At 40.8% G+C, this 21,054-nt stretch overlaps 1 protein-coding gene across 3 annotated transcripts in view; it reads left to right on the forward strand.

The window, feature by feature from the left end:
• Window positions 1-21,054, forward strand: part of TTC38 (tetratricopeptide repeat domain 38) — a 1,219,387-nt gene that overhangs the window by 51,327 nt on the left and 1,147,006 nt on the right. For all 3 annotated transcript variants that reach the window (XM_044088097.1, XM_044088098.1, XM_044088099.1), the window contains exon 2: window positions 9,345-9,422. In XM_044088097.1, coding sequence (XP_043944032.1) covers window positions 9,345-9,422 — 78 coding nt within the window. The remainder of the gene's footprint in view (window positions 1-9,344; window positions 9,423-21,054) is intronic.

Genomic DNA, 21,054 nt, shown 5'->3' on the forward strand with positions numbered 1-21,054 from the left:
TTTGGACAAAAACATAAAACCAAGGATATCTGGAAATCTGAGCAAGTGTTTGTTTCTTTTCAAGCCAAGAAATTGGATGCAGTAGTTTTCTAAGTACACCATCTCCCCTTGGATTTTAAAGCTATTTCTTTATGTTCTTTTCATGGCGAGCAGCTTCCTACTTCTGTTCTTGATTATTCCAGTAGGGCAGATGTTCTTCGTGTTTCACTGTTGCAGTCATAACTGTGGGGTGCTCCTGCCGGCAGGCAGCCCGAGGTCGGCCAGAATCCCAAAGTCTGGGTCCGGCGTCGGCTGTACAAGCTAGTACCCTGACGTCAGTACGCTTTGGTACATAGCCCTCAGCCGACGCCATCTTCTCCAGTCTTTCTTGCCGTGCGGTGGAAAGCAGCTCGCAAGTCGTTGGTTGGCGATTTTCGAACAGCGTATTTTGTTGTTGTCTGTCCGAAGTTCTTACTTCTCTTCTCAAAGCTAAGTACCCCGTTGGGGAATCTTTTTCTTGTTCCTCCGATGTCAGAAAAAGTTAATAATTGTATAATGTGTGGGAAACAAATACCTCATAAAGATTTCCACTCTTACTGTCTACCTTGCTTAGGCCCTGACCACGACGTTTCTTGTTGTCGGTTCTGTGCCAGGTTCAACTCTCGTACTATCAAGCGCAGGTACGATTGGGCTTTAAATTATTTTGGCAGACGCTTCAATTATAGAATGTCATCGGACACTACCGGAATTCAAAAGAAGCGCAAAGACAAAGACAGGCCTCCGAGGTCCAAACAGGACTCGTTGCAGCTGGAGCCAGCGTCCGGTTCGGCTGTCGTCAGTGAGGCGCTTTTGCAGCCCCTGTCGTCCGCTACTTCTGAACCGATGGCCGATACGGACTCCCATGGGGAGCCATCAAGGCCCACTATTTTAACTGCTGCAGGACCTTTGGACGTCGCTCCTTCAGATGGGTCCGGAACCGCTGTGCAGGTACCGGCTTCTGAGGGGGTTTTCAGGCCTACTCACATCACTATTTCAAAGGCAAATGCAAAGACAAAGACTCCTGTTAAGTCTAAAGTTCCTGCTCAAGCTGCTTCTGAATCTACTCCCAGGACACAGAAGCAATTATTAAAGATGGCTGAAGATTTGCTTACAATGATTAGGGGTTCTCACCCCCCTCCTGAGAAAAGGCCTCAACAGGATGTTACTCTGGATTCCTCTGACCAGGCTTCTGTATCTTCTGTTTCTTCCTCAGATCAGGACTATTCCTTTCCTCCTTATGAGGATTCGGATGCTGAGGACTCTTTACCCTCGGCCTCTCCGCCTGAGGATTTCTCTTTTGGGGAAACCTTGCATGAGATGAGGGAACATTTTCATTGGGAAGGACAGGAGTATTCTGCTTCCAAGAAGAGGCTTAGGGAATTTCTTCTTCTTCCTCAGCATAGGCCTTTAGCTATCCCTCCTGTTTTGGACATTGTAGATGATGCTTTTTCTGAGGCTAATTTGAATCCTGATTCCATGCCTCCTGCTCCTTCTAAGCCTGATAGATTTTATAGGGTTCCTGACTCTCATTTATTCTTATTTAAAAACCCTTCTGCGGATCCTGAAACTATTTCTCAGGGCTCTAAGGCTGCTAAGGTTGCTACTTCTAAAAATCCTATTCCCTCTGAGAAGGATTCTCGTGCTTTGGACAGGTGGGGAAAAAAGGTATATACTTCTGCTACCCTGTCTGTAAGGGCTTTAAATTGCCAGTTTCATATGTTTAAATATCAGCAATTTCTTTTTGTCTGTTTTAAAGCAAAAGCTTGCTTCCCTTCCTGCATGTGCAGAAGATAAGGAACTTCAGGATGTCTTGCATGCTACTGAACAAGTGAACAAACATAGTTTACATTGTGGTTTTGATGCTTTGGATGCTTCTTGCAGGGCTGCTGCCTCTGGTACTGTTATCAGGAGACATGCCTGGCTTCGTGAACAAAGTTTACCTGAACAGGTTACGGCTAAGTTATTAGATGCCCCTGTTCAACATGATGTTCTTTTTGGATCTAAGGCTGAGGAAGTTATTAAAAAGATGGAAGAAAAGGCAAAGTCTATGCAGACTGTAAAATATTTCTTGCAAGTTCAGCCTCCTAGATTTTCCAGGAATTGGCCCTCTAAAAATTGGTCCTTTCCCACATCTGACAGGCCTCAAAGGGGAAGATATAGACGCTTCAGAGGTCGTGGTCAAGGTCAGGCCTCTTACAGATCTAGACAATGGACTGCTTCTTCACCTAGAAGGGGAGAAGACAGATCCCAATCTCAAAGAAAGCAAACTCAATGACTCTCTCGGTTGGGCTACGGGACCCCTTCACCTGGATGCCCCTCTCGGAGGAAAACTGTCTCTTTTGTACAGAAATTGGACTCATATTACCCAGGACAGATGGGTATTGGACGTGATTTTAAAGGGTTACAAATTCCACTTTCACACTTTGCCAAGGGCTCACGGTTGGCCAGATCTGCCAAAACATCAATGGTCAGAGGCCTTAAATCAAGTGGATGCTCTTCTGGCCATGAGAGCCATAGAGCCTGTTCCACTCTCAGAGATGGGAAAAGGTTTTTATTCAAGACTGTTTCTGGTTCCAAGAAAACAAAACTCTTGGAGACCTATTCTGGACCTTTCTGTGTTAAACACCTTTTTGGAAATTCCAAAATTCAAGATGCTTACTCTGCAGCAACTAATTCCAATGCTCTCTCAGGGCCTGGATGGTGACATTGGACTTAAAGGAAGCCTACTTACACATTCCCATCAGGCAGGAGCATGGGAAATTCCTCAGGTTCAAGGCAGGTTCGAGGCACTTTCAATTCTCTGTACTGCCCTTTGGTTTATCTACTGCCCAGAGTCTTTACCAAGTGCCTGGCACCAGTAGTGGCTTACTGCAGACTTCAGGGGATCCAGATTTACCCCTATTTGGACGACGGCCTTATTCAGGCAGACAGCAAAGATCTTCTACTTCAACATCTGGACTTTGTTCAACGTCTTCTCCTCCTACTGGGATTCTCAGTGAACACAAAAAAGTCACATTTGATCCCTTCTCAACAAATGGTATTCTTGGGAGCCCTCTTAAATACAACCTTACAAAGGGCCTTCCTCACTCCAGAAAAACAAACTCAGCTGGCTTCTACTTTCAGCACCTTGGCAACTCTATCTCAGCTCACTGCAAGGAAATTCCTGCAGGCTCTGGGCTACATGGCTTCCTGCATTCTGTTGATTCCAAACGCAAGGCTTCATATGAGAAAGCTTCAATGGTATCTGAAAAGTGTATGGTCACAAACAGCATTACCACGATCTGGATATTCTGATTCCTCTGATCCCCTGCCTTCAGAGGGAGTTCCTCTGGTGGTCCAGGGTATGCACTTTAAACGAAGGAAAGCCTTTTCGTCTACCTCAACCTACTCAAATCCTAACCACGGATGCCTCGGATTATGCTTGGGGAGCACACTTTCTAGACAATTGCCAGCAGGGAACCTGGACAAAGGACCAACTTCACTGGCACATCAATCTGAAGGAAATGTTGGCAGTTCAAAATGCCCTTCTAGCCTTCAAGAACCTTTTGCAACCAGGGCCTCTGCTAATTCGCACAGACAACACCACGGTCATGTGGTAGATCAACAAGCAGGGGGGTTCTCATTCGTACCCCCTTTGCAGACTAGCTATGGCTTTATGGGACACAGCTCTAAATTTGATTCTACATCTCCAGGCTCAATTCATTCCAGGGGAACAGAATCTCTTAGCAGACAGCCTGAGCAGAAACATTTCAGATCCTCACGAATGGATGCTAGACACCAACTTATTCAACAGGATTACTACAGTTTGGGGATGTCCCCAGATAGATCTGTTTGCATCCCATCTCAATCATCAGCTGCCTCGCTTTTGCACCAGGTCCTTCCACAAAACAGCTTGGAGAGTGGATGCCCTGTCCTTCAGCTGGAGAAGCCTTTCAGGATATGCCTTCCCTCCTCTTCCTCTACTACCTCGGGTATTACTGAAGATAAAACAGGACAAGCCCAAGTTCCTCATCTTGATTGCTCCAAATTGGCCTCGACAGTTTTGGTATCCAACTTTAAAACACCTGCTCTTGGGGCCTCCTTGGATTCTCCCTCTGAACCCTTCGCTTCTGTCCCAGCATCAGGGTCAGTTACTACATTCCAATCTCAAGACCCTTTGCCTGGCAGCTTGGCTCTTCAAAGGAATTTGATTTCCTCTAGTCTTCCCAAACAAGTTTTGGATGTTCTTCTGGAAGCTAGATGGCCTAGCACTAGGAAATCCTATGCCTCTAAATGGAAGAGGTTTTGTATTTGGATGCAGGACCGAGGCTCGGATCCTCTGGTTCCTGATCTCTCTTCTATTTTGCTTTACCTTTCGGAACTTTTATCTAAAGGACTTTCCTTTTCTTCCATTAAGATTCATGCTTCTGCTATTTCTGCTCATTTCAGTTCTGATCCTCCTGTTTTTTCTCATCCTTTGGTGAAGCAATTCTTGAGAGGGGCTAAAAATTTGCGGCCTCCCAGGACCCCTCCTGTCCCTGCCTGGGATCTTAATTATGTTTTAGAAAAACTTACTTTGCCTCCTTTTGAGCCTGCTGCATCTTCAGATATTAAGTTTTTATCTTGGAAGACTGTCCTTTTATTAGCATTGACCTCTGCCAGAAGGGTCTCAGAGTTGCAAGCTCTCATGGCTGTGGAACCATACCTTATTTTCCATCAGGACAGAGTATCCTTGAGGACCAATCCTACTTTCATGCCTAAGGTGATTTGAAAGTGGCTTTAAATCAGACAATTCACCTTCCTACTTTCTTTCCAAATCCTCAAAATAAAGGGAAAGGATTTTGCATTCATTAGATGTGCACAGACAATTACGATTTTACCTGGACAAGACTAAAGAGTTCAGACAGTCTAATCAATTGTTTGTTTCTTTTGCCTCCAGTTCTCTTGGAAAGCCTATTTCTAAACAAACTATTTCCAAATGGATTGCTTATGGAATCAGATTTTGTTACACTCATCATGGGAAACAGTTTCCAGGTACCATTAAAAGTCATTCTACTAGAGCAGCTGCCACTTCTACAGCTTTCCTCAGAGGAGTCCCTACCAAGGATATCTTGGAAGCTGCCACTTGGAGTTCTGTGCATACTTTTTCCAAGCACTACAATCTCCCTCTGTTTTCTAAGACCAGGGCAGGCTTTGCCTCTGCTGTTTTGCAGGGTATTCTTGCCTCCCCTTCTTCTATCTAAAGCCTCCTCCCCTTTTACACTGCTTTGGGATTCCACCCTACAGTTATGACTGCAACAGTGAAACACGAAGAACATAGTACAGTTGTGTACACCTACCATAAATGTAGATGTTCGAGTGTCTTCACTGTTGCAGTCGGGGTTTCCCTCCCTCCTATCCCCTCTTTTTCTACCTTTTCCTTTTTTGTGGTGTATTTGTGTTTCCTTGTTGGATTCATTTTTGTTTTATTGGGGACTTCTGACATCTAGGGCAAGAAAGGCTGGAGAAGATGGCGTCGGCTGAGGGCTATGTACCAAAGCGTACTGACGTCAGGGTACTAGCTTGTACAGCCGACGCCGGACCCATACTTTGGGATTCTGGCCGACCTCGGGCTGCCTGCCGGCAGGAGCACCCCACAGTTATGACTGCAACAGTGAAGACACTCTAACATCTACATTTATGGTAGGTGTACACAACTGTACTTTGTCTCTTGTGGAACTTAAGGGTCTCGATGCAAGATCCAATTTGAAGTTGCTACTTGGTCTTCTGTGCATTCATTTACTAAGCACTACAAGTCAGATGTTGTTTCTAGGGTTAGGGCAGGATTTGCCAGATCCATTCTCCATGGGTTTTTGGAGGGTTCCTCTGTGGCTTCCTCCTGCTATAATTTCCGGTGGGTTTAGTACTCTCCCCTTTGTAAAGTGTAGTACAAAAGTAGGACATAGTACAGTTCTGTAAGAACTCGCCTCAACATTAGATGTTCCACTTCACACTGTTGCAGCAATCTGTCCCTCCATCCTTCCCTTGTTATGTGTTTTCCTTTTCCTTTTCCTCCAGTTAAGGGGGCTTTCTTTTTCCCTCTTTCTGAATGTGTGTGTAATTGCTGCAACAAAATCCCCCAGAGTCAGTGATAAAAATGATCATTTTTAGTAATGTAGCTCTTGTATCCACCACCAGTAACTGGAAGTCACACCATTCATTACTGGATTTGCACTAACTGGCTTGAAAAATTGCCCTCAACAACAGTTGGAACATCACCAGTAAGTGACCACTACAGAGTATCTCCAATTTTCTCTGCCCAAGCTTCAAGATAAGTGGTACAGTACAGAGCTTTCAGAGCTCAGCACCAGAATCAGTTGTGGTAAACACCTCCAAGTATGGAGTGGTCACTTCTGACCAATCAAACAGATGGTAGTTTAACATTAGAATTTTCCTAACTGTACTGCTACCTCTGCTAATGCATTCTCACAAAATTATTTACAGGTAAACCTGTCCAGTGTTCCACTCCAAAAATTCAGACAAATTTCCACAGAAGATCAGCTTGAAAGACTTTCAAAGGATGCAGTAGTCCAGAGGACAACAAACAGTTCTGTTGCCTATGTTCGATAAAGCAAAGACCCAAATAGAAAGCTTACTCTGTTGGGTAACACAAGGAAATTCTGGGCATAAATTATGAGCCATACTAGAGAAGTAAGCAGAAGGTTGCACTTAAGTTATAATCAAAAAAGAGCCAACTACAGACCCCCAAAATTTTGCTGAACATTTGATACCCCATTTTTTGTCAAACAGAGCTTTGTTCCATGGACTCCAGTTTACATTATAGTGTCAAAATAGTTGAACAGTTTGGGCCATGATGAGAACCCCCACATGTGCCCAATTGGACACAACCTGTTCTGACCTTGTGCATTACCATGTTTTCAGTCCTCAACATGGCTCTGGGAAATCCATCAAGACAGGCAGCCTATGTCTGATGGATTATATCTTCTTAAACGTGATATTTTTGTTACAGGGCGCTAAAGACGCATCATTACTACCTTCTCTCCAGTGTGTCAGAGTTCCATATCTGTGGAAAACAGCAACTGAACCAGTGGCAAAAGCCACTATTTATCATGTGTGTTTTTATACCAGTATCTCTATTGTCTCCCCATCCAAAATCCTGGAAAAAAAAGGCTTACAGATAAAACAGCGCCTAAATTCCTTTGGGCTAATTAAGGACAGTCAGCATGGTTTTCTGAACAAGCCATAGTCCCCTGTACAGCCTTTTTATCTCTGGCAGACAATTTAATTACATCTGTGGATAGAGATAAGTATACTGAAGTCTTTTTTTCAGAATCTGTCCAATAGCCTTGAGTCTGACTATCCACATTTATAAAAAAATAAATAAATTAATTAAAATGAAAGTTAAAAAGTGGACTGCCCCATTTGCTAAACCTGGTATAATATATCCAGATGTCAGTAAGTGTTTGCATACTCAGCAGTGCTTTTTTGGATCAATGAAAAGTGCTGTTGAGTATGGAAGTGTACATTTTTACACTAGGATAGTTTGGCAGTTTTAATAAAAGAGTTTTAATTAATCTGGTGCTGATATATATAAAATTCATGCTAACAGATTCTTGTTTCATCTTAAGCTGCATTTATTTATTTAAGTTTTATTGACCATCAGTAATTGCTACAGAATCTGAACATGCATGGCTTTGGGAAAGGAGGTGTTATAGTGATTTAGTAGTTGTCTCAAGGATTAATCTTTCTGGGTCATTATTGATGACTCAGTCCTTCGTCTAATAGTTAGTACCGTAAAGTACTTTTCCTGGATCTCTTCTGTATCTTCATAAATGAAATGCTCTTTTAACACAAAGGCCCAGAGATTATTTTATTCAGATTGACCTCTAGTATTATTAAAGTCAGTTAGCCTTTCTAAATTTGGGGTTTATATGTGCATATTGCAAAAATCAAGCTGTGTTTTTGGAGCAAGTGGAAAGCTAGCTACTGTCGATGCTGTAAGTTTACATACAGCAAGCCCAGAAAGTTATATTTTTGAACTGGTTAAGACCTTTAAATATTTTGGGCTTGATTCAGTCATAACATGTAATGTGTGTGCTTGCAAGGCTGATTCTAAGCTGCATTTACATGGCAGTGTGCTACAGAACGTGCAGACTTCTCACTAACAGACTAGGCCAACACTCTCGCTCTTATTTGCAGGAATGTCTGGGGAATATTAAAGAAGCTGCAGAGAGTAGAAAAGTCTTTTTCATTACAAGTACCTTTGGAAGAGTGCACCACTGCTGCACTATTACTGAGGAGATTGCTGTCATAGTTATTGTTTTCTCTGACGTTTTTAGTAATAAACCTGGACCACTGCAGATTTCAACATGGCACTATTAAATTAAAAACATTCACTTTATTGCTCCAGTCCAGTGGATCAGTTTGTCTGCAATCCGTAAACACCATTTTATTCACTCTGCTGCCCTTTTGTTAGATCTTTGTCCTTAGTGGTGGAACTCTCAACTAAAACAGTTTAGAACCCCTTTTGTTAGATCTTTGTCCTTAGTGGTGGAACTCTCAACTAAAACAGTTTAGAACCACACTTACTTTGAAGAAAACATGCAGAGAGTACAAGCCAGCTGTAGTTGTACAGGTGTTGTCATATAAGCTTTAACTGCCCCCACAGGCAATGCTTTTGGTTATACATTCATTTTTATTATATGATTTGTTTAATGTTTAACTAAATGTTCGACATTAATCTGCCATGATTTATTGTGTCATTCCTTTGACGTATTTTCTTTTTACCGTAGGTTATTTGCACTGTATTATGTGTTGCATTATCTGTAACTTTTTTTTTTTATTTTGTTGCTTTCTTTTTTTTTCTACATGAAACAAGGCTATGACTGAAAAGCTCCCTAGGTATCCAGATCACCAACCTCAATGAATGGATAAATAGTGAGAGATGAACTTTTTTTTGTCAGTTTCTAGTTATTGCGAACTATGGAAACTTCTGGTGTGTCAGATCTTTTTGTTCAGTTGTGGTTGTTGAACCCAGTCCAGATTGTCTTAGCATCTACAATGAGCTCGTTAGCAACATGCCCTCCATGTCCCAGTAAACTTGCTCCAGAACATCTGTTGTGTGTATACATTAAACAAAGATATAAATCTTTATGTTGGTTTATCTATAAATTGATAGGGTTTCACATTGAAACACGTGGATGTCTGTTGGGTATGCCGCTATTTTGAGACAGAGTAACTTTTTTTACACTCAAGACTGAGCAAATGAATTATTTTGTGCTTTGAATGTCTATGGCACTAATGTAGTTTGAAATTAAACAAAAACATTGATTTTGTTTTGCTAACAGGCTTGGCTGGATTCAGGGTTAGAGCTAACCACTCACAGCAATGAAGCCTGTAAAATGTATGATGCTGCTGTGCGCCAGGTAAGACTGTGTTTTTTTTTCTTTTTGACTGCATAATTTTAAGTGCATCACACCAGGTAGCGATGGAAGTATACCTTACCCTTTCGTGAAATCTCTCCTGGTGTGGCATATCTTTTGGTAGTCTCACTTTGTTTAAAAGTAGGGTAGGTTGCTATGTTGGAAATGTGTTTATAAGTTGTAAGGTCAGGATGGGTACGATGTGTAGAATGTGCGATGCCCACAGTGTGGCCTCATTACAACATCTCCTTGCCATTGTTTAAATTGTACAGGTGTATTTATAAACATACACAAGTCTGCTTTGGGCTATTGTAGTCTCCAGCATCTGGCAACTCTACCCCATCTATAAGGTAGGAGAGATGCTCTTTAGTTGCTTTGTAGTCCTTTTCCTGTTTGGTCTCATTGGTATGATTCTTTTGCATTATAGTCAGTGCCATAATCTGTCCCATAAAAGTACCAGCATTTATTCTTTATTTTCCTACAGATGTTATACTTTTGTCTTTGAGAAGAGTTAAGCATCATTCTGAAGAGCTAGCAGTTTTATGTTTATTTTCACACTTACGTGATTACTCTTTGTCAGGTAGCAGTCATGTAACAGAAAAGAAGAGTGGTGTATCCTAATGCTGCAGTATAAAAGTGCCATGCACGCACAGTCTCCATAATCATGGAAAAAATGTTGCCTTTTTGAATAATACAAACTGAAATATAAACATTTTTTATGAGTATCTCTGAAGGTGTTATTAGTCAATTAGTAGTGGGAAGGATCTAATGTTCTGCTACTAAATTAGCCTGTAGTGATAATGCTTCCCCCGTAGACCAGTGACCATATCATATGCTTAGAACATAGCACAACACTATCCCCAGCTGGTGACTGTAGTAGCAGTAAGGTTGATGTTCATCGTGTTTCACTGTTGCAGTCATTACTCTTGGGTTATCCTGCTGGCAGGCTACCCGCAGTCGGCCTGAATTCCAAAGTCTTGTTCCGGCGTCGGTTGCTGTCGCCTCTTCCCTGACGTCAGTGCGCCAGGGGTATAAAAGATGCAGCCGATGCCATTTTCTTCAGTTTTTCTTGCCCCAGATGTCAGGTGCCCCAAAAGGGTATGCCAAACAACTTGCATGCACTAAGGTAAACATTTCCTTCATCTACAAGCAAGTACACCACATAGGTTGTATAGAATAGTATAAATACACTTGTGAATACACTCGGAACATCTACATTTATGGCAGGTACACAGCTGTACTTTCTGAAGCCACCAGTGGAAATCTAATATATGTATTGGGCATGTCATATATGTTACTGAAGTAATAAATGCTAATGGGAGTAACTCGAGAGTAACGTGTGGTACAGGAAGGAGAGTGAACCTTAACTTCTATCTGGATATTCTAACTCTTTCATATTAAGTCCCTTCATATCTTCAAATAAAGTTGCCTTGTGTCAGTAATCATTTAAAAAGCTTTATTTGGATTATCACTTTCAATTTATAGTCCTTATCTCAAGAAAAACTGGCTAAGGCATTGCTCTTTTATCCTAATTTCAGCAAGAAGATGTGGGAGGAGCAGTTGCTGTGATTGGTTTTCATATTAGCCATTTAATTGACTGTAATTGAGGCTTCCCAGTTGGCTTTGCTTCCTTGCTAATTATTTACGGGTCTATATTATTTCCTCGAAAGACGACTCTGTTGAATCCCTATTCATCGACATCAAACGCTGCAGTCAGTGAACGATCACTACATCGAAGTTTTTCCCTGGGAAAGTAACTAGGTGGCCAGCATCGTGAATTAGCTTTCTTCCCCACTGTAGTGCGATCTCGGAGTTGGTATATATATATATATATATATATATATATATATATATATATATATATATATATAAAAGTAGGGGGTGTGGGGGGGGCACAATCCCCCACCTTTATGAGTGTAAAACTGTGTAGTTCATATTACGGTTGCTCTGGTGGCCAAGTAGTTTCTCTCCTAGGAAAGAAGTTCGATGAGTGTAACATTTGGTGAATGGCTGTTCGATGGGTAATGATCGATGAACAGCCATTCAATGGCGACGTCTTTTGAGGAAATAATATAGACCCATTATTTACATATGTTTTTTCAGAATTAGTATTTTAATTGGGGCTTCCCAATTTGATATGCTTCCTCGCTACTAATTTACATATATTTTTCAGAATTATCCTTTTAATTTGCTGTAATTGAAGCTTCCAGATTGGAAAGCATTAATCCAAATAAGGCTTCTTTATATGACTCAAGATTACATTATTTGAAGATTTGAAAAGATTTAATACAAAAACATTTGAACATTCCGCTAGAAGCTAAGGTTCACTCTCCTTCCTGAACAACAAGTTGATCTCAAGGTAGTCCTTTAGCATTTGTTCTGTTCATCATTGCTGGAGCCTAGGTTGGTTTAGCTTGGGTCAGGCTACTTCCACCACTTGGGATCTCTACTTTTGTTGTTGTTCATCCTTCAAGAAAAAAGGAGAATCTTTTCAGTGTGAAGGTTTGCCTCAAAGAAGCACCCAAGAATGAGAGTAAGTGATTGATCCCACCACAGAGATGACTACAGACCAAAGTTCCAACAAACAATGACCATAGTCATAGGAAAACATCCTGATTCTGGAAACACTCAACAAAGCCTGTCCCCAAAATGGAATTGAAAGTTCTGGGAAAAGTATGACCTTCATACTACACAGCAGGAACAGTATTATCAGCACAGTAACACATTTAAAGCTGTTTGTGCACAAACTAAACTTAAAAGTGTTTTACCATGACAAAGTAAAAAAGGACAATGACAGAAATGGCTCTAATTATGCCTCAGCCAAAAAATGGAAGAGACCAAGTGACTATTGTCCTCCAATGCACCTGACCATTGGAGCCTTTGAAGCCAGATATAAAGCCAATATCGCAAAACCTTGATAAGCATAAAAGATAAGAAAATATTTTATAATGTTAATGAGCTAGAGATGGAAGCTCTTTTGAAGTTAAGCAGGGATAGAGTTGGAAATGTAATGAAGGCTGGTAAAGGTGGAGGAACAGTCATGAAAGGCACCACTGCCTACAATAGGAAAACACAGAATATGCTAGATAATGTCAGTTATTGTTACAAAACTGACTTGGTAACAGTGGAAAGTGCCTAAAGTACCATTTATGTTACCCTAGAAATACTTGAGGATGGAGAACTTTCGGGCAGTAAGTTACCCACCCAAAAGTAGTTGTTTTTTTGGAATCCCTAAGCCCCACAAATGCCTTGCGGATCCACCTTAGAGCCACAGCTTACCATGAATGGTCTGTATCATGCAGCCCATCTCCATCTACCTGTAAGGTCCTAACACCATGTCCTTTGGGCTTCATACTCTAGACGTTTTACATAAAATCAAGAGCATCAGAACAGGTCAGGACACCTGGCTGGTTACCACTGATGTAGAGGCACTTTGTATAGTACTACATCCCTCATACTACACACAGCTGTGTTAGAGGCACTTACAAGGGAAACTGGCACAACCAGGGGAACTTCAATTATCAGCAAAACTACTACAATTACTTCTGGACAGCAACTGCTTTAAGTGTAAAAAACAGTACTACAAATAAACTGCAGGGATGGCCATGGTAGCAGAAATGTCCTGCAAACTAGCAAATTTAGCACTAATCAAATGGGAAGATGAAACCATGTATAGCTCTAAGTTCCAACAGTATGCTGTCTTCTGTTACTAATTTATTAATGAGATAGCTATTATTTGGAAAGGGAATGAGATGAATCTTAGACATTTACAATGCTATTGGAAGCTTGACTTGACTTCCTAAAATTTAACCCCCAACCACAGCAAAGAAAAGGTTGATTGACAGAGGATGGATTAAGCCCTGCACCCCATGTCTGTTTTAGGTCAACCAAGGATTTTCTCCATTTCTACCAGCTGATTTTAACATTTCAGTTGTGGTCGGGATTAAAATAGCAACTTGAGCAAATCTTTGGATTGCCAAAGTTCAAGTGGACTGTTTGTGTTTGCTTTTGCTTTGCTTATTTATTTGTGTGTCCTATGATACAGTTCTCAATGAGTTCCAGTGGTCAGAAAATCATAGTTCATACCTTGTAAACATTTTGCTTCTCTGTGTAGAGTTTTTTCAGACTTATTCCACTGTAATCTTTACATTTTTTTTTCTGTTTCTGTTTTCCATATACTAAGGCCACACATTTATCTGTTGACCCATGTACATTAGTTTTACTTAGGTAATGAGTAAGCCCTCCCACCATCAGTGGTAGGTTCCCTCCAGCTGTGGTCTACTTTGGATCAAAAGATCTCCTCACTCCCAACAAAATCATTAGCACAGCCAGGCAGAAGAACCAGTAGTTAACACCTCCCTTTATCCCCAAGAAGGTAACAGCACCAGTTAAACATTGTACTAATACACAAGCCTGCCACCAAAGCTTTAGAACTCACTTGTCCTGCACAAAACCGATCCAGAATAAAAAGCAAAGCACTAGGACAGAGATGGCTGTAGAATCCAGTATAAAAATCTTTACTCGACACAAGTGCTTTCGTGGGTAACCCCACTTCTTCAGATGTCTAATACATTTTAAAAATGGCTCTTAGTTTAAGTATCCTGTTGAGGCACATGATTAAAATCAACCAGTACATTGTTCTGGTTTGAACAAGCAAATTTAAAGCAACATCCTACAAGGTACATGCCATTAATTGAACTAGAAATCTGAATGTATATGTGTGCACTTCTAAAAGCCTATTTATAATGTATCTAGATTCAAATTTCCATAACATTTCAGTTTGCAGTCACAAGCACAGAATATGTCTGCACATATTTACATTTTCCACTTCAGTTCTCCAAAACACGTACAAGGCTGTAACAAGAAGTCAGTAATTTATCATACAAATAACTCCACAGCACATCTTACCTAAAAAGCTGACCTAAGCTTTCACTTAGGACATTTCAGTTCCCAAACAAAAAATATAACTGCACGTTTGCATTTTCCTCTTATGTTCATAACATTTCAGTTTACAGTCACAAGCACAGAATATCACTGCACATATTAACATTTTCCACTTCTGTTCTTCGGAACACATACAAGCCTGAAACAAGAAGTCAGTAATTTATCAAACAAACGACTCCACAGCACATCTTGCCAAAAAAGGTCTGTAAGCAATGTAAAGTTCCTGCCAAGGAGATATTTTATTGATAATAGTGCTTACTTGATAACAAGAGTATTTCCTCTTGACTATGTTACCTCTGCTTTGCTTATCTTGAAACTGAAAAAAAAATTATATGGTATGATTTTCATACAGGAATCATCATTACAGTAGCCTGAACTTTTTGGGTATTACTATTCCTAAATGTACTTGGCCAGCTTCACAAAGCTTTGGCTGCCTTCCATGCACATCATCTGCCAGGAAGGCTTGAGGCACTCCCTTTAAAAGGCAGTTGGAGTGCCAGATTACTTCACAGCTTTTTTGTCTCCAAACTGAACACTTCATCACTGGACCCTGTGATTGTGTCAGTAAGCTAGCAATCTTTTTACAGCTGGGCAGATAAGTCCTGTGGTGACAGTCTTCCTGTTTTATTACTTTTCTGAGTAACAAAATTATTTATTTATTTATTTATTTTACATTTGTTGACTGGGCTAGTCTAACTGGATATATGTCCATTTTCAGTAGAGGCCCAGGGAGAAAAGCTCCAAGCATAGGCAGTGACATATCATATATTACATGCAAAAAACAAACAGAATATAAAGTTAAAAAAAAAAAAATATATATATATATATATATATATATATATATATATATATATATATATATATATTTAAATTATACTTTTCTTGTCAGTGTTTTTATTTTTACTAAGAAACAAAGAGATTTGGGCTGTTATTGCACTGGGACAGTGGAGTTATGTTGAAGTTTGTGTAAATTTTTTTTTGAGAAAATGTTTACTTTAATAAAAACTGTCATTTTTATTGGAGTTTTGCATGTTGGGTCAAGGTGCTGTGCTTGTGAGGGACTTTCACTGGTTTACTTAGCTCAGAACCACTTTCTGTCTACCGTTCTGTATAGCAGCTCCTCTGAGCTTCACCACCCGCTCTTCAAACCTCTTTCCCAGTTAACCAGTGGAGCAGCAGCCATTTTCTGTGGTTCTTCCTTCGCCAACAGTCAAAAAGAAAAAACACTTGTTAAGGAGCCTTAAAGGGTTAATCCAACTCTTTGTTTGCCTCAGCCACTGGTGGGAGGTGACTGTGCTGTGGCTAGCAGTTATTCTTTAGACAGTCCATCTTGTTCCCAGGTCCTTTTGGTGTAGCCTTCCAAGCCACCAAAGACTGGGGTTAGCCACATCCTCTACAGTTATAGGGATGCCGTTAGTGGGCAAGGGAGTGGTTCTTTGGTCATTGTCTGGGAAAGGTGTAGAGTCTTCATTTTGCAGGGGGATGGGTTTGGATTCTGGGTACAGTGTGCTTTAGAACCTGACATTGTTAAGGTAAACTGTGCTTAATGAGAAAAATGTCTGGTCACTTGTTTCTACTTCTTTAGATAGGCTAAACTCACTGGGATTTGCCAAGAAACATATTACTGCTTTTCTCCTCATCGTCTCAACCCGCTGACAGAAAAAGGAATACGAGTGTCCTCTCATTTTGACAGAATTTTCCAGTCAGAAGAACAATCGTTGCGAGGGAAAGGGTGTACCTCAGGAGTTTCTTCTCAGTCTGAGAGTTCTGATTCTGAGGACAGTATTACTTCAGACTTCCTTGTTGAATACATCTCTTTCACTGCTGAATTATCTAACATGAAAGATGTGTTTCAGTAGGATCAGAATGAAATTCCTATGGAACAGAAAATGTATTATGATTTAGTACAGATGCAGATGCCTAAAACTGCTCCCATTCCTCCTGTACTGCCTACTTTAGCGAATGTTTTTTTCAGTGTGTCAAGCCTTCCTGATGGGCAAAGAGCTGTTCCTAAGAGATATGACAAGTTGTAGAAAGTGCCCCAGACCCAGAAGTACCTGCTTTCTAATCCTAAAGCAGTTCCGGTAGTTATTACTTTAACCAGATTTGCTGCTGCTAAACATTTCACTGCTACTAATCCCATGCCTACTGACAAATATAGGAAATCAATAGATAAACTGTGGAAGAAAATCTATTCTTCTAGTATTAATTTTCAGATTTCTGAGTTGTCAAGAACATATGTTAAATTTTTTACTTTTATCTTTTTAAGAATATGCAAAAATGAATGGTCAGCCTTTTTTATAATGTAAAGTCTTGATTAAATGTTGCTATGACCACTGTTTCTTGGGTTATAAAGCATATTTTAAAATGTGCTTATGATGCAGCTGACCCTTTCTCAAGGGCTTCTGCATCTGGGGTCAGTATTAAGGAGACTTGCTTGGCTTCGTCATCAAAACCTTCCTGAAAATGTTAAATCTGAGATTTTAATCTCCCGTTTAGACAAGGAAACTCCGTTGGGCTCTTTTGCAGCTGAAGCACTGAAGAAGTGTGATGGAAGGGGAATACTGATGCAAGGAGTGATTCCGATTTGCACTCCTCCTTTTTTTAAATCAAGTGATAGTTTTTCATCCTTTTCCTCGATCTTTTTCCATTTAACTGTTTTAAGCAGCATGGAGCCAACTGGGAAAAAAAATAGAAAGGAAGCTCAAAAAGAAAGTAAAAGCTTTGAAACTTCATCCCCCAGTCAGCATGACTGCCCACCTGTTCAAGATCATTCTCCATCCCATCATGGCAATCTTTGTATTTCCTGGAGACCTCCTCTTCCCATATAGCTTCAGATAGTTTGACAGTTGGGTTTTGACTGTAATCCAACAGTGACCCTTCCTTACACCAAATAAAGTAGAGCTGTTCCAACATTTCTTCCCAAGTTTTTCCAGCTTAATTCCCTTGCAGAAGTGTGGCTTTCTCAGGATTCTAGGGTACACAGCATCAATGACACAGGACATAAAACAGATTACTTTCCTCACCAGCAGAAAATGATTGACTTTAACAATTAGCTTAGCTGCTGGTATCATTCCAAAGGGGTCCAATACTTGTCATCCTGGGAGGACATGGTTGACAGGCCACGCTGCTTTGCCAGGGATGGTCTTCACCTGTCACCTGTAGCCTTTCGGATATTGGCCAAAACATTATCCATTCCATAGTGCCTTTTTTAGGCATTGCCAAACAGACAAACTTTCCAACATAACAAAAGCTACTCGGGACAAGCTAAAGGTGTTACTGCTCATTGCTAGGAGTCTCAACAAAAAAACTGCACTCACTAGAAGCTCTCCTCACCCTGAAACATGGTTTAAAGTCATGGAAAGCACTCCAGCAGTGCATGGCTATATTGCCTTTCATATGTTCAACTACCCACTCAACAAGAAAGAGCAAAAGGCTGAGGTGTATTTATCTACATAAAGGATAAACACACTTCAAAGCTGGTCAGACAATATGACATGCTTGAGATATTCCATGTCCAACTAACTGTGGGAAAAATCCATTACATATCCCTCACCATGAACCAGGAAACACGTACATTATACCTGAAATTACTAGAATCACTTGCCATCCAGCCCAATACCATACTCCTGGGTGATTTTTAACTACCCCTCCATTAATTGGGAGGCATACACGACTACTAAAATGCAGACCCAAAGATTTCTTGACTATGTAAATTCAAATGCCCTCAAGCAGCTAGACTGCACTTTCACTAGCGGAACAAATATCCTAAATCTGGTTCTCACAAATTTGGGAGAACGTCACTAAGGGCACAGATTGAGGATAAAATAGTACATGCTACCTACCACAACCTGGCCAAGACATTTAAAACAGTTCCCCATTCTGACTCTCACAAAACTGGTCATAAATCCCTAGGTCAACAGATGGCTAGCCAGCTGGCTCATGGAGAGGGCGCATGTGGTTAAAGTGGGTGAATCCAGATCCAGCAAAAGGACAGTTGCTAGTGGTGTACCACAAGACTCAGAGCTGGGACCACTCCTGCACAGTATATACTTCTGCTGAATCAAGACTAATGTGGAAGGCCTTTGGATGACAAAGTTTGCAGATGACTGTGAGCTGGGAAGAGTTACTGAATCACCCAGTGATGTAGATATCCTTCAGGAGGGTCTAGATCAGTCAAATGATTGGTGCCAGAATTGTAGCCTAAAACTAAATGTGAAAAAAAGCGTAATCACTTTGGGAAGTCAAATACCCCTGCAAATTACAACATTAGTACCACACTCTAAGAGTAGATTCAGATGTGAGAGATCTAGATACACAAACAGTAGTCTGAACTTTGACTGCCATATGTCTAACTGGTGAGGAAGGCTTTCTATGTGGCACAACCTATAAGTAAAGGTATGGCATCCAGATCCAGGGAAATTATAGTCCCTCTGTACTAAGCCCTCATTAGGCCAATAATTGAGTACAATCCACCATTTGGCATGTACTTACAGCAGCTGGAGAGACCTCAGAGATTCCTCACAAAAAATATACAGGGTGTAAATAACATGTACTGTGTGGATAGACTAAAAGCCCTAGCCCTTCACTCTGTCTCCTACCAACTATTAAGATGTAGCCTTTGCCTGACCTACAAGACAGTCACAAATGCAGCCCTGATGGAACTGCTACAAATCTGCAAGTCAGACAGCAGAAGGGTCACCCGATCTAGGGATCTAAACTTAGTCACGACTCAAAAAAAAACATGCTGGAGAGACGGATATATATGTGAAAGATTGTTCCTTCTTTGGAATAAGCTTACTGTTAACATTAAGCAGAGCTCTTCCTTGGCCCTCTTCAAATGCAGTTTGGATCAATGGATGGGCGAATTCATACCTGGGGTAGTTCCTCTGTCCCTTATGGATAGGAGCAGTCTGTAAGATACTCAAGGCATAGGAACAAATCCATGCCATCCTCTTGCCCTTAGGGGCCATATATTGGGTAAATTGGTTTGTATTGGCTAGGCTTGTAAAGGCTCTTAAGGTGTTAGCCTAGTAATCTTCAATGAACCTATGATAATAATGCTACCCTTTGCTAGACTATACATGAGAAAAATACAATGCGACTTCAAATCCATCTGGACTCGGCATCTACACCCTTTGACTTTTCAGATTCCAGTTTTGGGATTTGTAAAGAGGAGGGTTGGATGGTGGGAGACTAGGTAACTTTTCATGTAAGTCCTCCATTATCCCTTCTAAACTCTCTGTGGTCAGTCACCATGGATACTTCAGACCTGGCATGGGAAAAAGTGTCAAAAGGGGTAAGAGTGCATGTTATGTGGGACCCAGTGGGCCGACAGAAGCATGTAAATGTTAAAGAGATGCTGTCATCAGTGCTTTAAAGACCTTGAAATATCTGTGATTCCCAGGATCTCTGCAAGTGTACAAAGGCACCACCATAGTGAGGTGGTACATAAACATTCAGGGGCCACCAAATTCTATCCGGTCTACCGGCTGGCTACTATAGCCTGGGTCGTAGCAATTTAACTTGGTCTAATTCTTCAGGCTTCATACATTCTGTTAGATCAAAATATTACTGCAGGCAAACTGAGCAGGGCCAAGATAGACAGCATGGATGAAGCTTTCATCCTGAGTTGTTCCTAGATTTGGTCCAGCTGTGGCAAACACCTTAAATAGATCTGTTTGCATCCTTTCAGAAGAGAAAGGCAACTAAAGAAATTCTCCTTCAGGATTCCTTACAGTCAGACCTTGATGACGGATGCATTCTCATTCCCATGGACAGGTATTTTCCTATATTCCTGTGCACCAATGGCCAGGTTTCTTCTAAAGATCCAGAAGGACTCTTCAAAAATTATGGTAGTGACTCCCTTCTGGCCAAGGTATTATTGGTTCTCCCTTCTTTTCAGTGTGGCAAGGACAATTCCTACAAGCTGCCCCACAGAGTGGATTTACTCACACAAAGCAGGGGAGAGTTTGATATACCCCACTCTGGAAACTCTTCAACTGTCTGCCTCTGATAGAATCCTGATCCTTTTTAGGCAACATTTTTTTTCTAAGGACTAGTTTCTGGTATTAAAGGAACTGAAAAAAGCCTGCTATTAGAAAATCATATATGAGTAAGTGGAAAAGATTTGCTTAAGTGTTGCCCGTGATAGACTAGGACCCATTTCGGGAACAGATGCCTCAGATTCTTGATTTATTTGTGTGAGTTACTGGTCAATGGTTTGTCACACTCTTCTGTCAAGGTTCAGTTGTCAGCCATTTCTTCTTGCCAGCTCCTAGAACATCCCCTTTCAAACAAAGCTGAAATTATTCAGTTTCAGAAAGGGGTACTACATACTTGCTTACCTAGGAAACAAGTGGCTTTTTCTTGGAATCTCGGTTTTACGCATGAAATTACTTTTTTTATTTGAGCCAGCTCACAAAGCTGATTTGAGATTCTTAACATGAAGACTGTTACTAATTGTTCTGAAATCTGCTAGGAGAATGTCTGAGTTTCAAGAATTTACAGTGATTCAACCCTACCTCATTTTTCATAGGGACGTGGTATCTTTGAGAACAACTCCTACAGTTATACCTGTTTAAGTTAAGCTAGTCTATTAATCTCCCACTTGTTTTTCTTAAGCCACAAAGAACTTGAGAGAATTCTTTACACTTTGTACACAGATACTACCTAGACAAAGCCTGACCTT

The sequence above is a fragment of the Protopterus annectens genome, chromosome 11.part0 (genome assembly GCF_019279795.1).
Source record: "Protopterus annectens isolate FY-2018-M chromosome 11.part0, PAN1.0, whole genome shotgun sequence".
Taxonomy (NCBI): domain Eukaryota; kingdom Metazoa; phylum Chordata; order Ceratodontiformes; family Protopteridae; genus Protopterus; species Protopterus annectens.